We start from the raw sequence: 20957 nt of genomic DNA, 5'->3' as shown, positions 1-20957 counted from the left end.
TGGTTTGAAATCACCGCTAAGTTATTAAGACCTAAATACTTGTTATTTGGACCAAATCACTTAAAAACAAATAGAACTGTCAGGTGTTTCTATTGGCCTTTAAGTTACATGAAATAAATCCTGAGACATTTAGGATAACAAAAATTTTCTGGGCAATACAAACGAACAACTCTTTATACAGTACTGGGAAATATATAAGTACAATTAATCAGGGTAAGATTTTTTTTGAATCCTACTTCTATGAATCCTCCCTCCCCATCATCAGCTATCTACTTCCACTATCATAGTTTAGATCTCATAATCAAGAGTAATTGCACTATTCCATTAGGGAAATGCAAATTAAAACTACACTGAGATTTCATCTCACTCCAGTCAGAATGGCAACTATCAAGAATTCAAGTAACAATAACTGTTGGCGAGGATGTGTGGAAAAAGGTACACTCATACATTGCTGGTGTACTGCAAATTGGTGAAAACTCTCTAGAAAGCAGTATGGATATTCCTCAGAAAATTTGGAATGGAACCACCATTTGACCTAGTTACCCAACTCATTTGACCTAGATACCCAACTCCTCGATATATACTCCCAAAGGACTTAAAATCAACATACTATAGTGACACATCCATATAAATGTTTATAGCAACTAAATTTATAAGAGTCAAGATATGGAAACAACTTAGATATCCTTCAACAGATGAATGAATAAAGAAAATGTGGCATATATACCCAATGGAATATTATTCATCCACAAAGAAGAATGAAATTATAGCATTTGCTGGTAAATGGATGGAACTGGAGACTATCATGCTAAGTGAAATAAGCCAATCCCCAGAACCCGAAGGCCAAAAGTTCTCTCTGGTATGCAGATAGTAGCACACAATAAAGGTGGGGATAGGGTGGTGGAAGGTAAAAATAGAAGTACTTTGGATTAGACAAAGGGGAATGAAGGGAAGGGGGGGTGATGGGAATTGGAAGGATAGTAGAATGAATTGGACATAACTTTTCTATGTTAATATATTGTGTATTGTGTATTGTAATTCCCCATCATGTACAACCACAAGAATGGGAAGTTATACTCCATGTATTTATAATATGTGAAAATAAATTCTATTGCCCTGTATAACTAAAAAGAACAAATAAAAAATTAAATATAAAAAAGAGTGCTGGGTGTGGTTGTGCATGCCTGTAATCCCAATGGCTCAGGAGGCTGAGACAGGAGGATCACAAGTTGAAAGCCAGCCTCAGCAATGGCAAGGCACTAAGCAACTCAGTGAGACTCTCTCTCTAAATAAAATACAAAAAAAAAAAAGAGCAATTGCACTATTTCAATGTCCCACTTTCAATTGTTCTCTGACCCCATTGGCTCCTGAGCCATTGGGATTACAGGTGTGCACTACCACACCCGGCACTCTTTTTAACATTTAATTTTGTATTATTCAGCATCTTTTGCACTTCACTGTCTTCATATACGTATTACTTTGTCTCATTCCATTTAGAATTCATGCTGTATTACCATAATTATTCTAAAAAAATTCTCACCTACTTTCTTTCCCAAATGCTTTTTCAGCATCTCCCCACCTTTTTCCTGTCGTGCTTAAAGTATCTCTATCTTCATTCTACTCTGCTCTCCATATATTTCACCTCTGCTGCCAAGCATTAGTGTTACTGGAGAAAAAGACAAACTCATGCCATCTAGTCAAAAATCTCAGATGCATCTTTGATACACAATGGCAACCCTTGTGAACACACTTTATTTCCAGGAATGTCTCTTTTTTAGAAACACTTCTTCACTGGCTTCTTGGATCCTACTCTCTTAGCTTTTCCCCTGCCTCTTTAATCATTGTCGGATCTTCTACCAGAGAATTTCCCTGTGGAGGGTTTTGTCTTGTTCACCTGTATTCCCAGCACCTGTAACAGAACCTGCACCTATACTGTGGGTCCCAGAAGAGAGGTCACAATTCAGGTGGAAAATTAAGGGAAGACAACAAAGGATACGTCTTTGAACGGTAGTTTGAAGTATGGATAGGATTAACCAATATTTTATTTTGAAGGATTCCAGGAATTAAGTCAGAGAAGATATTAGCAAAGGTGAAAATTAGAAATCATGGGTTGAATCCTGGGAATGATCATTTACTTTCCAGTCACATTACAGCACAGTGCAGCTACCTGAAATCCAGAGCAGAGTATAAACGCAGGGTTTAAGGATAATTTCCTGGCAGATGGATGATGTAAGATAGGCAAATAGCTTCTAGTAGTTAACGTGTTGGTTAAATTGTGTTTGCAGACTATGTTTGAAAAACACAATTATTGTTCATGCTAATCAGCAATTTATTGCCTTGTATCTCTAAGTCCACCCATTTTTGTCTTGTTTTATGATGCTGGGGCCAAACTGGAAAGATTGTCTTATTCACGGGACATAATGCTAGGCCTTCTCCATAGAGGGCACTAAAGGAATGTTGTAAGAGAAAGGTACATCTCTTCTGGTTTAAAGGCCTTTTCTCTTGCTCCTGGAGCACAGTGAACAACCAGTGGTTTCCTAGGTAGGTTCACCAGGATCTCAGTGGGTAGTTTCTGAGTGAATTACTAAGGGACCTCAGAGGGGAGCTTCCCAGCAGAATCTGTGTTATCCATTTCTCTTTTGCTTGTCAGCCTCACTATGTAATCGACTGAGCCATCCTGGCCCTCTGGGGGGACACAGCATTCTCTCCAATGAAGTCCTAGGCTCATTCTCTGTTGAGCCTTCCCCTGAGATTTTTCTTCCTTGGGTATACTCCTTCTGCCCTATTGGTACTGGGTCTTTATTGGTCTACTTTTTTGTATTCTTTTACTTTTTAACTAGTAAATTCCCTTTGTATTAGTTAATAATTCTGTATATTAAAATTTCCCTGATCAAATTACTGGTATATTTTTTTTTGTCTATGGTTGAATTCTTTTTTTTTTTTTAAATTTGGCCCTTCTGTTTTTTAAAGATATTTTTTCAGTTGTTGGTGGACCTTTTTAAAAATTTATTTATATGCGGTGCTGAGAACTGAACCCAGTGCATCACACATGCTAGGCAAGTGCTGTCTACCACTGAGCTACAACTCCAGCCCCTCTGACTGAATTCTTACTGATATATTATTGTTCCCTATAAAAATAGATATCACACGGATGTGTCATAGGGTAAATTCAGAGTGTATCTTCTAAGCCCTGATGTATTTTCCTTTTCAACTACTAGCAGTTAATCACCATGTAGCAAAATCTACACTCAAACTGAATCAAAGAATCCAATTTATTCAAGTATATGTCAAAATAATAATAACACAGAGAATAGACAAATGAATTTGAGAAATGTGGGGAAATGTTCTCCTTTTTCTTCAGACATACTAATGAAAGAAATATTTGAATGAGAAAAAAATAAAATTAAATTAACTTTGAGATTCAATTTTGATCTGTTAAAATTTTATCATCCAAGATAGACAAGTACGCCATCAAATGGAAAAACCAAAAACATAAAATATGTTGTATCCAACCTCTGTGTCTACACTGGTGATGAGAAATAAATAAACTGGACGAATGCAGGTTAGCTTTTGAAGAAATCATTGTTTTTCTCTAGAGTCATAGAGCCATTATATATTCTAGACTAGTGGGTGACAAATTATGGCTGCAGGTTGACATCCTGCTTTATAAGTAAAGTGTAAAAGACAATTCATATACTGTCTATGGTTGATTTTGCCTTGCAGTACACAATGGAGTAATTGTGAGAGGTCCCCGAGAGTCTCAGACATTTACTTTGTTTCTTTAGGAGAGTTTGCCAACCTTGCAGAATATAAGATCTCATCTCTACCTTATGCCACTGATGCTTAGAAGAGGCTAAACAAATGGGCAAGGCTGTTTTCTGATAAAGCTTTATTTATAAGAACAAGCTGCGGACTAGATGTGGCCCATGGACTTTAGTTTGCCAACCCCTGCTCTAGGCACAGTGGGTACGCAATGAGTATTTGCAGAACAAATTTTTAAAAATGGATTTTTTACATTCTTTTCTGTTTTTCTTTATATGTCAAGGTGATACTCATGTGACAACTGGAGACGAGGTGCAATGAATGACTCAGGAAACCTCTGGAGGGCATCTATGTGGTGCCCATCAACCACAGTTGTCCATATAGAAAACACTGCAGTCCTGGGGCAAAAGATGAACTTCATGCTTGATGAAAAACAACCGAAAGGTAAGGCTTCCTTCTGGTGTGCTGCAGTCTTTAGTCTTCTGTTTTTCATTCTCACTGGTGGCTCAAAGCTGTCCTTAATCCATCATGTGCCTCTTGAGTATGTGCTCTGGGTTCACTGTCATGATGAAAAACTACTTCTTGAACTTAGGGAAGAACTCAGAACTGAGTCTGAGCTATTTACATAGCTTCTGGAGAAAATGTCATCTAAATGTGTGGGATAAGATCCAGGAGGCATTTCAAGTATTTATTCTGAAGCAGAAATATTGACAGTGGTACCTATTTTTTTTTCCAGAGGTGTTTGTCAGTACTTCCAATGCAGTAGGCAAATGCCATTAGGGAAAAGCTTGGACTATCCACTTTGATGATGCCCCTTCTGCTATGTCACTCAAATCTGACCCTGAATTTCAGTCCTACTTTCACTAGCATAATTCAGTTCCTCTCTGAATTGCTACCTCCAGTTCATGACTCTGATTTGTTTTACCTTTCTCAGACAGATTAATCTTACTGGGGCACAAATCTAAGCATGTCAGTATTTTTCTCAGAATCCCGAAATGATGCCTCTTTGCCTGGACAGTATGTCTGATCATACTTAGTTTGCCACAGTTTAGTCTCCATTTATCTCCACCACTTACTTCCTTTCATGAAGGGTTACCAGAAAAAGTACAAGGCAACCAGTAACTTTGATAAATTTAGCTGGGCACCTTGTTTTTTTTTTTTTTTTTTTTTTTTTTTTGAATCTGGCAATCCTGCTTTCATGTCCACTGTATTTACCAAATTCAAATAATCTTGGTTCCTTGTATGTATCACATGTTTTGCAGCTATTCTGACTTTTCCAGAATTACCTTCTTGTTTTCAAGGTGCCATAAATAAAAGGATGAGGTAGAGAATTCAGTACTCCTTTCCTTGGGTTGACATGATGTGAAAGAAAGGATCTAGATGAGAGATGATGAGACATACTTGGTGATCCTTATCGATCCAGGGTGGCCTGCTCTGTGACCTTTGGGCAAATGGCTTGGTTTTATAGGCTTTAGCTTCCCTATCTACACAATGAAGATAACAACACCAACTTCACATGATTGTCATAAGACTTTATAAAACCTTTACAACAACAGGTCTATCATGGGAGGGGTCAACAAGTGACCACCCCTTATTAATTTTTCCCTTATTGTAATGCTTTGCAAACTTGAGAACCCACAAATGCCCCAAAGGTATTTATGGATTCTAATGTAAGAGAAGTAGGACACAATCTCAGTCATGTGGAATATAACAATGCTGTTCTCATCTAAACTGAGAATAGAATGGTGGCTACCGGAGACTGGGGACATTAGAGGGGGAGGAGTGGCAGAAAAGTTAATTAATGGGTATCAGTGACAGGTAGGATGAAGTTCTGGGCATGCTCTTGCACAGTACTGTGGCTATGAGGCAGAGGAGAATGGCCCATGTTTTCAGGAGATACTTTAAACAATTTTTCTCTTCCATTTTTGGCAGCCCTGACTGCCCACTGCCTAATGGCTGCTTGGAGAATTTTGCTTTGGATCTGGAAGCTTTGGTTGCACATTTGTCCAACAGCATCTCTAGATGACTTCACCCCTCTGTAGATACTTCAGCTGTCCTCAATCTGGTCCACCAGGAGCCTCTTCTCCACCAATGACTAGGCAGGCATCTGTGGTTAGGATTCACGCAAGTGCGAGCCCATCTCTTTTCCTATGCAAGAAGCTTTCAGAGCAGTCTGTGCACTGCTTCCTCTTATGCTGCAAAACACGTCCTAATAAAACCGCTTTCAGTTGATCACATTTTGCCTATTCATGGTTTCTATCTTGAGTAGCACAGACAGGGCTGGTTGAACTAAGAGCTGGTAACACTGAAGGCTGCTGGCACTGAAGAGGCCAGCATCTAGGGCTGTAGCACTGAGGGAAACAGGCAGCCAGAGAACAGAAGGGTGCAATGGGAGAACAGTGAGGAGCTGCTAGCTCCTGCTGCTGGAACAGTTCCACAGTGTCCAGTGGCTGCTGGCTCCAGGAGAACCCCAAGGAGGGCAGCTAACAACAGAGCTTCTGGCACTCAGAGCTCAGAGCTCACTCAGGGAGCTGCACTTGGCCTATTCATGATTTCTATCTAAGTTGAGCAAAAGAACTCTCAGCCAATTGGAGATAACAATAGACACTGATTACATATTGTACATCTCAAAAAGCCAGAAGAAAAGATACTGAATGTTTTGCCATAAAGAAATGATACAAGTTTGAGATGAGAGATATGTTTAACCTGGTTTAAACACTATAGAATATACTCATGTCTCAAAACATCACTGAATACCCTATGAATATGTACAATTTTTATTTTTTATGTATTAGTTTAAAAAACCTTTTAAATTTAAAGAAGAGAAATAACTTCATTGAATTCTTTAAAGTGGCTATTTTAGGTAGTCATTTCACACCTCATAATCAAACACAAATCAGATTCAGGCAGTAAAACTCTATGGCAGAACACGGTCATTAGGTATTTATCTAGATAATCCAGTAGCGGATTATATTCTTAGACTTTCAGCAAAATACAGTCAATATTTTTAAACTGTTATAAAAAACTTCATGAAGTCCTAGGAGTATAACATCAAGTTCAGTACTACATTCCATCATACTAGTTAATAAGTATATAAGTATATATAAGCTTTATATATAAGCTTTACTTTCTAGTATGCAGATTTTGTTTTGGACAGACTGTGTTTTGGCATCCATCTCTTCTCCAGGGAGTTTTATGCAGAGTGGGAAGTTATATTGTTGACTGAAGGGCTGAATCATAGATAGGGCTACATAGGTAAACATTGGCCTCTTCTTGAATTTGGAACCACAGATTTTAAGTAATGACGTCTAGTTAGCCCATTTACCACTTGTATCCAAGTTTGCTCCGTGACAGTGTGTTCACACCCCCTCTGCTGGGTAGGGAGTGGGTATGGTTGACTAGGTATTTGACCTGGTTGGCACATGCTGAGTCAACTAAATGTTTTTCCTCCTAGGATGTAGGATTTGTCAGTCTCTGGTGGGTTCTTAAAATGAAAGTTGTTATTTGGCTCTCACAAGGCATCTCAATTCTGCTGGGAGTAGTAGAGAAAATTGCTCAGCAGTGGGTGATAGTAGCGGGGCAGTCACTGAGTCTGAGCTTTGAGAAACTGCAAAGTAACCTTGTGTCCCAGTTTTCTCCTGCCTGGTTGAGTCTCTTATGGGAATAAAGTGATCATAACTCCTGTTTTTGTAGAAGGGAGTTTGGAGCTATTTTTTCTTACAGAGAATTTTTACTTAAAGTAACCAAGTCAGGATAGGAAATGGACTGTACCTTCCAGAAAAGTTGCATGGAGTAGTGAGGGTCACCTGTGGACCCTGTGAATTTTAGAGTAGGCTGTGTGTGTGGTGCCGCATCAAAGAGAAGGAAACAGGAGACGAAGAGGGAATGACAGAAAGAAACACTTGGGAAATTTTTCTTATGCCATTTTGCTAAGTCATGGCATATGATCTGGACCCTCTCCTTAATTGTCCCATGAAATATTTGCATTGCCTCTAATATTCACTAAATTCGGATATGTGTCTTTTCATGATGACTGTGCTGGATGAATAACTTGGATGGTAAGATGGGTTCCTGGTTGAACTAATTGCTTCAGTGGGGGTCCAGCTTGGGTTTCAGATATGGTAGGTAATTCCTCCAGTTTTCATTGAAGAAAGGGTTTCACTGATTTTTTTTTTTTTATATATAAATCAGAAATAATGGAAAAAGCCTCAGACAAGGAATTGAAACGTGGTCTAACATGCCAGATACCTTACCTCTTTGTTGTGTCTGGGGTGATATTATTGACAAAGTAATTCTGAAAATTATTAGAAGGTTTTTATAAAGAATGAAGTTATCAAAAAGATGAAGTTATCAAAAAGAGTTTGTAAACCACAAAAGACTACAGAGGTGAACAAACAAACAACAACCTGGCACGTTTGGGCTTCCAATTTAGATTTGAGCTTTTTCTTTTTCTTTTTTTTTTTTTCATAACTTCTGTCAGAGCAACAATAACACAGGAGATATCAATTGCTGAATAAATGAATCTAGGGCTCAGGGTCTACTATAAATACATAAATAAACAAATGTTCAAGTTTTATTGACAAGGAGTATGCAAACTGTGCTTGTTTACTGTGGGACAACGCCAGGAAATAGCAACAGAGGTGATTTAGGTTAAAGTCAGATCTAAGACTTCAAATGGTACCCAGCAGTGACAGTGGGAGCAGAGGAAGTGGAACATCCATTCCCTGGAGAGTCTAAAGAGATTGGATCCTCTTCTCCTTGGAGCAATTTAAATCTAATCTTGATGAACTTGAAGATCTCTCAGCGTCTTATCTATCCCTTTAATCTTAGGATTAAAATGAACCTGAAATCTTCTTTACTGCCGGGCTAGAGATTGATGTCTTCTGTATGGGTTCAGATAACACTGAATTCAGAAGGAAGTGCCCATCAAATGCACCGCAGCATATATGTAGCTTAACTGGTTTCTCAGTTGGTTCCTTCAGGTGTATTTATTGTAAACATTTCTGATGTATAATTCCTAAAAAAACTTAAAACAATTTGTGAGCCTTTTTACTTCCAATGAATCATGCTGAGGGCATATAGCATGCTCCTCTGAGCACTTTGTATGAGCAATAAAGGGAGAGTGTGACTTGGTGCTCTTGTGACTAATTTCATGTAGGTTGCTTTTATTTATGGAACAACTGGAATGAATCACTGCCTGTACTTCAAAGGATTTATGAAATTATGTAAATAATACATCCCAGTTTCTGAAAGTTTTTTGGTTTTGTTTTGGTACTGGGGATTAAATTTAGTGGCACTCGACCACTGAGTCACATCCTCAGCTCTGTTTTGTATTTTATTTAGAGACAAGGTCTCACTGAGTTGTGTAGAGCCTCACCATTACTGAGACTGGCTTTGAACTTGTGATCCTCCTATATCAGCCTCCGGAGGTGCTGGGATTACACGCATATACCACTGTGCCTGGCCTGTGATAGCTTTTAAGTAATGATAATGTAGTGACCAGAAGATATGGTATCTAAACAGGTTTTCTTTATGGTCTTCTTGACCAGATAATTCTTGCTCTTAGAATTGCCTTTATATTGAGCCAGGACAAACCCCTGCCCTAGGTGCTGAAATGCATAGGGCCCTGTTTATCACAAAAACACACAAAGAGTACATGTATTTAAGAACATTTAACTGTAATGAGATATCTCCTCACTTGTTAGAATAGCTATTATCAAAAAGACAAAAGATGACAGATGCTGGTGAGGATGTAGAGAAAAAGGAAACCTGATACATTTTTGTTGGGAGTATAAATTAGTATTGCCATTAAGGAAAACTATGGTTTCTCAAAAGAATTAAAAATAGAGCTACTGAAGCCAAACCCTTGTCCCAGAGTTGTGGAGTAGCATCCTGGGCAGGTTGGAGTGCAGGGTGTATGTGGAGTCTGCCATGCTATAGGCCTGAGATGCCACTGACCCAGGGCTGAAGGCAAGCCATGGCACACTGACCTGTCACCCTGGGGTGGCCCAGCCTGGCCCATTATGGATGCCTGCCCCAGAAGGCCACTCTACAAGGGCCACAACTCTGAACCATAAGCATCCATGATTTTCCAACCCTCTGGGAAGCTGGATTGCAAGCTAGAGGCAAGAAAATGGAGTGGGAAGTTAAGACTTGAGAGTGAGTCAACAGTATGAGTACTTTTCCAAACCTAATCAGGATAAATGTGACCAAGAACATTCTACCCAATTGCTATATAAATCCCTAGATCAGCACATTCAAATGGCAACTCCTATTGGGGTCCCATCCAGCCCTGTGGGAGTTCTGTTTCTACTCACACTCAAATAAATCCTACTGTTGCACTCACTCATCCCCATCTTTGGATTTTATTCTTCAAATTCACAATATAAGAACTCAGAAAGGAGAAATGGACAGTGAGCTTCTAGGGTATATGCAACAGTGGAGGGCAGAGTCAGCCATTAGGAGATGCAATATGTTTCTCAGCTGCAAAGGCCTGCAGCTTATGCATACTTCACCTGCCAGCAGAAGCAGAGGAGCTCTGGTTTTACTACCTTGTGATCCAGCAGCCTCACCACTGGGTATATTTCCAAAGGAAATGTAATCAATATGTTAAGGAGCCATCTGTGCTCCCATGTTCACTGGTTTTTTCACAGTAACCAAGAAATGGAATCAACCTGTGTCTATCAGTGGATGAATGGGTAAAGAAAATATGCTATATGCACAAAAATACTATTCAGCTTTTAAAAAGAAGTGTCATTTGTAACAACATGAATGAAACTGGAGAACATCATGTTAAGTGAAATTAGCCAGGCATAGAAAGACAAATACTACCTGATCTCACTCATATGTGGAATATAAATATGTCTGTTTCATAGAGTGGAAAATAGAATGGTGGTTACCAAAGCTGGGTGGAGGCGAGGGTAGGAGTTAGAGTGATTAGTCAAAGGATTCAAAATTCCAGTTAGATAAAAGGAATGAGTTCAAGAGATCTATTGTACATCATGGTGACTGTAGTTACTACAGTCAATAACAATGCCCTTTTGAAAATTGCTTAAGAGAGTAGGTTTTAAGTGTTGTCACAACAAAAATAAATGGTAAGTATTGGATTAATGAATACATTAGCTTGATTTAGCTCTTATGCAATGTATGCATATGACAAAATGACATGCTGTACATGATAAAGGTATATAACTTTTATTTGTCAATTAAAAATAGGAACATATGGTTATTTCTGCCACTCAGAACCCAGAAATCAGCACTGTAACAGTGCAACCTGAAACCACAAACTTCCTCTCATGATTAACCCCATTCAGGCCTCAGGGAGGGCACTTCTCCATATCCTGCTCTATATTTTCAAAATAAAAGCTCATCATATCCAAACCATAAAAGTTTATGAGTTGTGCTGTTGCCAACATCACAGATGAGCAGTGCTTTGAAATTACAGAAGACTTGAGTGACAAAAGCAAGCGTATTAAAGACAAGGCAAATAATTTGTATCAATGTAGGTTAGATGAAGAAAACTGAACCATTTTAGGTATTATCTCATAATAAAAGATGTTTGCTAAATGAATTGATTGTGAGAAGATCTAAGAGAGTGAACATTGGGAAATTCTTAGCTGGCAGTCAGGGGAATAGTTGCTAATAGTCATCTTGAAGCACAAAAGCAGGAGATTTTTAAAATGTTGCCAGGAATCTTGCTGCAATGTTAGTACATCAGGGAAAGCTCCTACCAACAGTCAGTCTAGCACAAATTGTAGTTACATTTCAATGGCCCGGAATATCATGGGGTATCCTCATCTGTCTATGAATCTGGTCACCATAAACTCCCATGAATACTAGTCTCTCTCTATTTCTGCCTGCAAAGTATTGGGGGAGGTTCTCTATTTGGAAAATTCTAACTTAAGACCATACAAAGCCGAGGACCCTGAAAAATTTAGTGCCTTGCTGCACCTCTGCATTGAGACACACAATTCATCAATTCCAACAGCTGACAACACACATCTCAACACAACTCATGCCTTTATCAGCTCCACATCCATGTACACACTTCTCCTTGTGTTTAATTTCTTGTAATGATAAATGCATCTTGTTTCCTGTCAATGTCATACAACTAAATTCAACAACACACACATTCTTTTTTTTTTAAAGGGAAGATGAAAAGATTGATATGTCATTTGATTCATTTTTGATAGTTCATAACCTAAATATTGAAACATTAATTTGACCACTTTCAACAAAATTCATAACTTGTACTATGGAATGGAGGGGAAGGTAAATTTATACCAATATATGCATACCAAAAATGATAAAGAAAGTATGTAATTATTAACCCCTTCTACTTCCTGTTCCATAATCGCTGTGCCCTAAGCAAGTATATCAGGCATTCATAGTTTGCAACTAGGGACTCAGAGTTGATATCTTTATTTTGCATATAGGAACTTAGACACAGTGTCTCTGTTTAGCAGTAGAAGTTAGCCCCATTCACCATTGTGAATGAAAATATATGTGTTTCAGTCCACATGTAATTTTCATAACTCAGGCCATGGTTGATATTCGTTGTATAGAATATTTTGTCTATCTCATTGTTGACAGCATCCTACGTTCTATGTTTCACCTATATATGTGGGATACAAATATCCCCTACACTTTGTTCTCATTCTGATAGATTCACGCATGTGTCTTTCTTTTGATCAATGTTTTCAATTTGAATCTTGCTCTTTTCAAATCCAAGACCATTCAGCTAAATTGTTAGCAAGTGCCTATAATATAATAAGTATAGGTTTATCTCTTGTCTTCCAGGCAATTTCCACTTTTATACAAAGCAGTTTACTGCCCAAAGATTTACCCTCAACAAGTAGGTAGAATCCTTAAGCAGCTTTCATTCAGTACCAGTGCTACCAATCATGTCTGTGTGGTTTTATATTACCTTCAAAAAAATGTTTAATCATGCCCAACTGTTTTTCCCCTCTCATCTAAGAAGAATTTCCATAAGGCCATAATGTGAGAGGAAGGAGAAGAAGGAACTCAATGGCAGTAGATACCATAGGCATCTAAACCATGTGCAATAGCAGCTGTGGTGCCTTTGGACCTTCTGGAGACCAATCTCAAATACCACTTGCCCTTGATGTTGTCTTTGAGCAACCAGCACTGCTGGTTGAATAGTGCTGTGTTTATGATCAGCAATCCAGGTTGTATAGTAAGTCTGTGGCTTATGCCAATTGTTCAGGGCCCAGTACATGGCAGAAACTCTAATTCAAAGGAGTATTTTTTTTTTTTTTCAAAAAAAGGATTTGATTTACTTTAGAATTCCAGGGTCTTCGTGGTGATTTATACAAGGGACTTACAAAAGATTCCAAACACCAGCCCTGTCACAGATACCGCATGTCTTGGAGCTGCTGCATCATAAGACACTCAGAGGCACAGAAGCTTGTATAACAGTGAACACCTGTCACAGAGCCTCTGTGCTCCACCTGAAACTAGAAATCTTACAAGTTACTGGGTAAATGTACCTAAGCAGGCTTCATGTCAGGATCTGGCATATGTATCTTTCAAAATTCCAATTGGCCCAGTAGACATTGTGCTTCTACTTTGGTGGTAGTAGGTGCCAAAAGTAGCAGCTTGCTCTTCACCTCAGAGCTGATATATACCACACCTAAACCGCATGGACTATAGGAACTTTACCAAAGTTACAGCACCCTGAATTTTTGAGGTATTTATTTCTCATGCTTTTTCACACATATGTTTGTCTAAGATATCTAGGGAAGAGGTTGGATTAGTTTTCCTATAAAGGGCCAGATAGTAAATGTTTTAGACTTTGTAGATCATATGCAGTATCTCTCTTCTCCTTTTCCTTGTTCTTCTTCTTCCAATTTTTAAAAATGTAAAAATCATTGTTGTCTCATAGGGTATGTAAAAATGGAGTAGTTTGTTCATCCTTAATTTTGGGCAATTCTTCTCAAGTTATCTGTGGTGCGTAGTTTGTTTGTTTTTAATTTCTACTCCATTTCAGACTGTTAAAGTGCAGTCATATAACTAGAACGGCATGCAAAATATAAATTTTAGATATTTAATATTAAATTCAACAGACAGGGCTGGGGATGTGGCTCAAGCGGTAGCGCGCTCGCCTGGCATGCGTGCGGCCCGGGTTCGATCCTCAGCACCACATACCAACAAAGATGTTGTGTCCGCCGAGAACTAAAAAATAAATATTAAAAATTCTCTCTCTCTCTCCTCTCTCACTCTCTCTTTAAAAAAAAAAAATTCAACAGACATAAAACATGCTGTCAAATTGTTATAAAATTTCTAAGTACTTGCTTTAATTTCTATGCTTAATTCATTAAAAATGAACAACAATGTTCAAATCTCCACCGGTGTGCGGTTTATACTTGAAATGATACTGATCTAGGGTATTTGTTATTTCCTTCTCACCAGGTTGATTGGCATTTAATGTAGAAGATGGTTGTCATGATCTGGGAAATGGCCAGCTTATCAGTATCAAAATCCTTAGAGCCTAGATTAAAACAGCTATCTGGAAAGTTAATATATTCTCCAAAGAAGGGAGAAGACATGTACTGCTGTCCCTTTTTAAAGGAAGAGAGAGATGCCCTGATACCTGTAGCACCCGGGTTCAAGTACATATGCAGGCCCACTGTTATGATTTATATGTGAGGAATCCCATTTAGCCTCATGTGTGAGACAATACAAGAAAGTTTAGAGGTGAAACAAATGGGTTATGAGAGCCTTAACCTAATCAGTGGATTAATCCAGTGATAGGAATTAACTGGGTGGTAATATAGGCAAGTGGGTTTGTGGCTGGAGTACTTGGGTAGCTGGGGATATTTCCTTGGGGTTTATATTTTGTCTTGGTGAGCAAGAGTCACTCAGACAGTCCCAGTCTCTCTCTCTCTCTCTCTCTCTCTCTCTCTCTCTCTCTCTCTCTCTCTCCCTCTCTCCCTCTCTCCCTCTCTCCCTCTCTCCCTCTCTCCCTCTCTCCCTCTCTCCCTCTCTCCCCCCTCCCTCCATGTCCTGAGCTGCTTTTCTGTACCATGTCCTTCTTTCATGATGTTCTGCCCCACCTTTGCCCCAGAACAATAGAGTTGGCTGTGTATGGACTGAGACCTCTGAAACCATGAACTTTTCCTTTTCTAAAATTATTCTCATCAGGTCTTTTGGTCATAGCAGCAAAAAAAAAAAAAAAAACAAAAAAAAAACAAAAAAAAAAACAACAAAAAAAAACAAAACAAAAAAAAACTGACTAAAACACTTACATATCACAGGTCTAAAAATTTCAGTTATTAATTAACATTATAAAAATAATACAAATTGCTATTGTACCAATAGGCATAATACCTATCAGTCTTCTTTGAATTTTGAAAGAAACTTATGCCAGATTTTACAGAGAGAGAGGGAGAAATTTCACTGATCAGCAATTACATATCAGGTAGCAGGGACTATGTTGATTTGCTAGAACAGTAACTGCCATTGGAATCACTACTTGATTAATTTATGAAAATCTATGTGATTTTCCAAAATTGATCTGGGTTCTGCCTAATCCACATAGTTGAATTGAATGAGTGTATGATAGGAATAACACCCCACCACCACCTCCAGCCACTTTACTCCTGGTTCTTCTAAATCTTTAAGGTGGCCTTCACCTCTACGTTTCTTCCATGAATGCAGTTTTTCTTTGGTTTTGATATTTCTTATCATGGACTATCAGTGTCTTATTTTCCAGTGCCAAGGGGTTCTATAAGATAGAGTTATCTCACAGACTGGGACAGATCTGTATTATCTTTGGGAAATATGAGTGTCTTATTGACACTTAGACAAGATAAGGATAAGATAGGTAGACTAGAGTGATATTTAACTGGCTGTTAGAAGTTTGAAGTTCTCTTGGTGGAGGCTGAAGCCAACATTTTTACATGTTTTATGGGCATTCAAATTGATGAGCTGAACCTGGTTTAATCAGTTTTACAGCCTGGCTTTAACTATGTGATGAGTGGGTCATAGAAATCCACACCGGGAGCTTTAAATTGAGCTCTCCCGAAACTAAGAATCTCCACACTAACTTGGTGGTTCATAATCCAGAAATGAAGCTTGCTTTGAGCAATTGACTTTCTGAAAGTCCCCTGGGCTCCTGAATTTTCCTGGGCTTGCTTGTTTTTTCCCTACCATATGCTTTGCCTTTGTATGCACTTTATGTGAAAGTACCCTGGGGAATTGGGTGAGTCCCTGCAATTCTCTGATCTATATGTATTGTTGTAGGGTTTGGGTGAGTCCCTGCAGTTTTCTGACCTATATGTATTGTTGGTTCTTCAAGTTTAATCCATCAGACAAGCAATTCCAGATTCTTGTGCCTAAGATTCTATTATATTTAGAACACTTTCTATTCCATCAACCACAGTCTTTTTGAGTTCAGTCAGGAAAACAGAAACACTCAAAGAAGCAAGGGTATAAAGGAATTTGATATAAGAGTTAGGGCTTCAACAAATTAGAATAAATAAATAAATTTTTCAAAAAAAGAAGTCTTCATAAGTGTAGACACATCTGTGGGGATGAGGGTGAGAAAGGCTGCGGCCAGAAAGAAACTTATCATTGATCATCATTGGTGTGGATGATATTAAAAACTGCTGCCATTTTAACATTTGTTGAGAAAATTCCCACTTGTAAGAAAAAATAGCAATTTTTACTAGTTTTTACTTTTAATGTTGATTATAAACTCTGAAATACACATGTGAAATGTGGGCCTGAATAAGTACTTTTACCTGGGTTCCATCAGTATCAGGGCCAAGCTTGCTTTGTTTTATGATGTTAACTTATAGTCTTTCTTTGACAAAGTCTTTGCTTTGCCAAAAAATGTGGGTTCATTTACGTGCATCTCCTATTCAATTTGACCAACTCAAATTTCCCTTTTATTACAATGCCAATCAACTTTCATGCTAGTTGGTGGTCTTCAGGGTGTTCTTTTAGCCCTGTTGCTTCATTATAGTTGTTTGTATCAACTGAATAAGCTATCATCGTGCAGTATTTTTAGTATAATATAATTGCATTTAATAAATAACTGGAAAAAATTTATTGTTTATTTAGCCCTATGGTAAAAATAGCAATGCATAATATATCATAATAAATGTGTTTTCTGAAAGAGGGAGTTGAAAATTTATCAAGGTAATGTTTGTGGGTAATTTGGGGCTCTTCCTCTCTCTCCCTATTATTCAAAGATGTTTTGCTTTTATCTTATGTGTTTATATTTCCTGGTAAGATTTTGTTCTAAAATAGCCTTCTTAAATTAAAAAAAAATTAAAACACACTAATCTAACCCAAGTCCTTATTTCAGGGGAAATCAAGGTCCAGAGAAATAGATGACATTTTTTGAGGTGACTCAATGAAATAATAGGAGACCTGGAAGTAAGACTCAGGCCCCTACTAACTACGCTTTGTCTAGTTTGTAGATATAAGTTGTTTACAGATATCACAAAACTCCTGGATCTCTTTATAAAGAAACATAGAAGCTTTGATAGCTTAAATAGAATCTTCTGTTAATCAAATAATCTACATTTTCTTATAGTTACATGAACAGACGTTGGTACCAGATCCCTCTCCCAACACTTGGAATAAAAAAACATATCATTTTTTTTTCAACTTGATTATTCCCCTCAAATTAAGGAATCATCATTTTAGTACCTAGTTGACATTGGAGATAAGCCACTGTTCTATAGTTGCAGGTACAGAATTTGAGCACCTGGTGCCCCTGCCACCTTCCACCCACATTTCCTAAGTATCTGGTGAAACAAAGTTACAGCTAATGTTTTATGAATTTAAAGCTGGCATTTATTTATTTTTTATTTTTTGCAATTAAAAAATGATTACTGTATTCCCTTTCAGAGATCTCGGTATGTGGTCAGAGGATTACAACACATTTTGAAAACATGTTCTTTAACATTTCCAAGTTTAGTCTTCAATTGCAAAGTGTACAGATACAAGAACAGTGCGGTTTCTTTCTAAGCCTGTTTTAATACAAGTCTCTTTTTTTCTCTGTGATGAATCAGCACTTTCTCCTAATCTAGGAAGAGGAATGCATCAGGAATAGTTCAATTACACGTCAGTGTCATAAACATTAATAGAGAGTCACCAGAGGTATCAAGCTAAAACTGAACCTTTAAGTAGGTTGAATCTGTTGCTCTTAAATGGAATTGAACTCATTAAAAAATCTTCTCAATGTTTAACCTTTTAAAGGCTATTTTACCAGATATTTCACTTACACTTAGGTTGTTCCATGACAAGTTTACCCAGTAGGGAGATAACTCGTGGTGATTGGGGAGTTTCAGCATGTCTTCTCATCTTGCATGTGTAGTTTCTGAAATTTATCTATGATATATTTCTCCTTTAAGGTTAAATGCAGTTTTAAAACATGGCAAAGCTGTTATGGAATTGTGGATGTGACTTGACATCTTGGAGTATGATACTATGAGGTCTCTTATCAGCAAATATTGAAGACACTCATTCTATGTTCCAGAACATCCAGGTGGTAGTCCTGGGGGGTGGAGATGTGAAGGGAGATGATTTTAGAAAACTCAATCTTTCAGAATGCGTTGCAATAGATGAGGATGTAGGAGAGAATGCTTGGGAGTACCCAGGTGAGGAAAGGTTGGTTAATTGACTAGAATCAGCTAGGTGGCTAAGAGAGATTTAAAAGTGGCCAGCAGATAAGTAAGAAATTTTCCAGGCAGAACGAAACAGTGTACTAAAAGACAATGCAAAAAAGCAATTTTTAACAGAACACTAGGAAGACTTTGAATCAAGAACTGAGAAACTAAGGAGAATAAATAAAACTGTTGGATCTGGTGTTGAGAATGAAAGAGTTTTATTTTCTTAGGGATCAAAGGTGTTCAGGAAATTAATTCTGGCTACAACATTGAAAGGAATTTAAGTGTGGAGAATGACGTGAGGATGAAGAGCAGTTTAGATGGTGACTCACTGGAAGATAGGATGCAGGTTCCCTTAGATTTGAATTAATTCCTAAAAACCAGAGAAGGTGAAATTTAGGTTAGAGGCCCAGTGTCTCTCACCTGATGAGCGATTTTATCCCGAGTTGATCATTATGCCTTTTCTCACCTGAGCTGTTACCAGTCTCTTCATGCCTGCATCCTTTCCCCACATCTTTATGCTGAGTATCTTTTTATACAATGGCTTTACCAAGTACAAAGAGACCATGGCAGTGATATCCATCCTTGAGTTTTCAGATCTGGCAAATAAAAATATAGAAATCAGTTAAATTTGTACTTCAAAGAAACAGTAGGTCTTAACAGATATTTCTCATGCAACCTTTAGAAGATACTTATACTAAAGAAGTATTCAGCATTTTTCTGAAGCCCAAATGTATCCCATATTATATCATTCCCTCCACTTTTTCTCAAACTGAAGTTTTCTCCATATCATCATCCATTAGCTACTTTATTCTCATTTGTAGAAAAATATAACCTTCTTTTAAAGATGGATCCCTCCATCTGTATTCTTGATTCCTTTTAGTCCTATTTTTTTTCTGGGATATTTTCAGTCATTTCCTTCTTTTTATGTCTTAATTTCTTTTTCCTCTACCTTAATCACTCCTGCTCTCTCCATTAGCTCTTTTCTCTCTGTGAATAAAACATCTCTGTCCTAACACAGTTTTCCCTTAAAGTTTTTCTTCTTCAATTGCCTTACCCACTAAGCTGATGAAAAGAATAAACTATGCCTACTGATTTTTTCCCCTCACAATACCCTATTTTGTATTTTAATTTTGTACTAATGTATCTGTTTTTCTAAGTAGTAGTTAAGTCCCCACAATTGAGTAAAGGTCTTTAGGGGTCTGAAAAAGATGCAGACAATATGACAATGTAAGAACAGTCCACATGACAGTCAAGGAGGAAGTGAAATTGGAAGGCAGAAAAAAATCAAACAAAATAGATTTGGATATTTTTGTTTTAACCATTTACTGAAACCTTCTTTGGTTCAGGCATTCTGATAAATATTTATCTTTATGGCTCATTGAATCCTTGCAATAGTTGTATATAATTTTATCACTGATTCTCAGGTGAAATAACTAAAACTTAGCTCGGTTTAAACAATGACCTCATTCAATATTACTCAACTGTTGAGTGGTGGAACAGGCATTTGAAGTTTTTTCTTTCCATCAGTCATTCTTTTGAGGTGAAGATTTGACTAAATAAGTTTGCTTTGTTATTTTTCATAACCAGTATCATTAATTTGATGCATCGGTGACATGTGTGATTTGTTTTTAGAGAAAACCTTTAGAGAGGTTCATGGTAGATCCATGAATAATCATCACTTAAACAATTTAAACAAATACCTATTCACTTTCTTTTTCTAGTTTCAGTTAGCTGTGGAACTCTATGTTCTACCAATGTGATTAATATTTACTCAAGTTATTAATTAAATGCTTAATTTTTAATGACATAATTGCCTTGGGAAAGACAGTTTAGATCAATGGAGACTAAAATTTTCATGTGACTCATTTTCCAGATGATGTTTTTAATGGCTTGATACTAAAATAATAACTTGGCCTACCAGAAACATTGGAGTCTCCGTTAATTAATCAAGTTTCCGATATGCCCAGAAATTTAATGTATCTTATGCTCTAATATGATGTAAATATATGATGAAATGTGGACCTTAGTGGCCATATAATAGATTTTCTACATTTTGAATGTTTTCATCTTCAAATTTAATTTAATTGATTTCACAATCTCTTGCCCTCCAAGCCACCACAAATACTTATTTAACACTTAGTATGTGCATTGCCTTTTTGGTTCTGCACTACTGATTTTTTCCCCTACCAAGAAAAATAGTTAGGGCAAAAACTTCTTGAACAAATTTAAATTCATTTCCCTCCAGATTTTCAAAATCTTTTCCCAAAAAATTAAATTTTAAAATTGAATTTACCTTCTTGGATCTTAGTTCTACTCCAGCTTTTACTTGTTCTAATTCTTATGGATCATTTTCACATTAATTTGACCATAAGACAAAAAAATGTTCAATATTGACATAAGTTATATCCTCCTTGTATTTTAAAATGAATGGGAAGTTGATATTTTGCCATTATTTAAAACAAACCCATATACAACTTTTTGGAAAAATAGCACAGTTTTTACCTGTATTCAATGGGGCTATGCTTTTAAAAGGAAGGGGACCATAAAAAG

At 37.4% G+C, this 20957-nt stretch overlaps 1 protein-coding gene across 1 annotated transcript in view; it reads left to right on the top strand.

Moving 5' to 3' along the window:
* Positions 1-20957, top strand: part of LOC308632566 (uncharacterized protein) — a 540150-nt gene that overhangs the window by 267032 nt on the left and 252161 nt on the right. Inside the window, exon 4 of the mRNA XM_081264770.1 lies at positions 4046-4206. Within this exon, the coding sequence (XP_081120896.1) occupies positions 4046-4083 (38 nt within the window). The 3' untranslated portion in view covers positions 4084-4206. The remainder of the gene's footprint in view (positions 1-4045; positions 4207-20957) is intronic.

This window comes from Spermophilus citellus, assembly GCF_964194105.1.
Source record: "Spermophilus citellus genome assembly, chromosome: 13".
In the NCBI taxonomy this organism is placed as follows: domain Eukaryota; kingdom Metazoa; phylum Chordata; class Mammalia; order Rodentia; family Sciuridae; genus Spermophilus; species Spermophilus citellus.
Note: the sequence above shows the minus strand (reverse complement) of the source record. Positions and strands in the feature narration are given on the sequence as shown.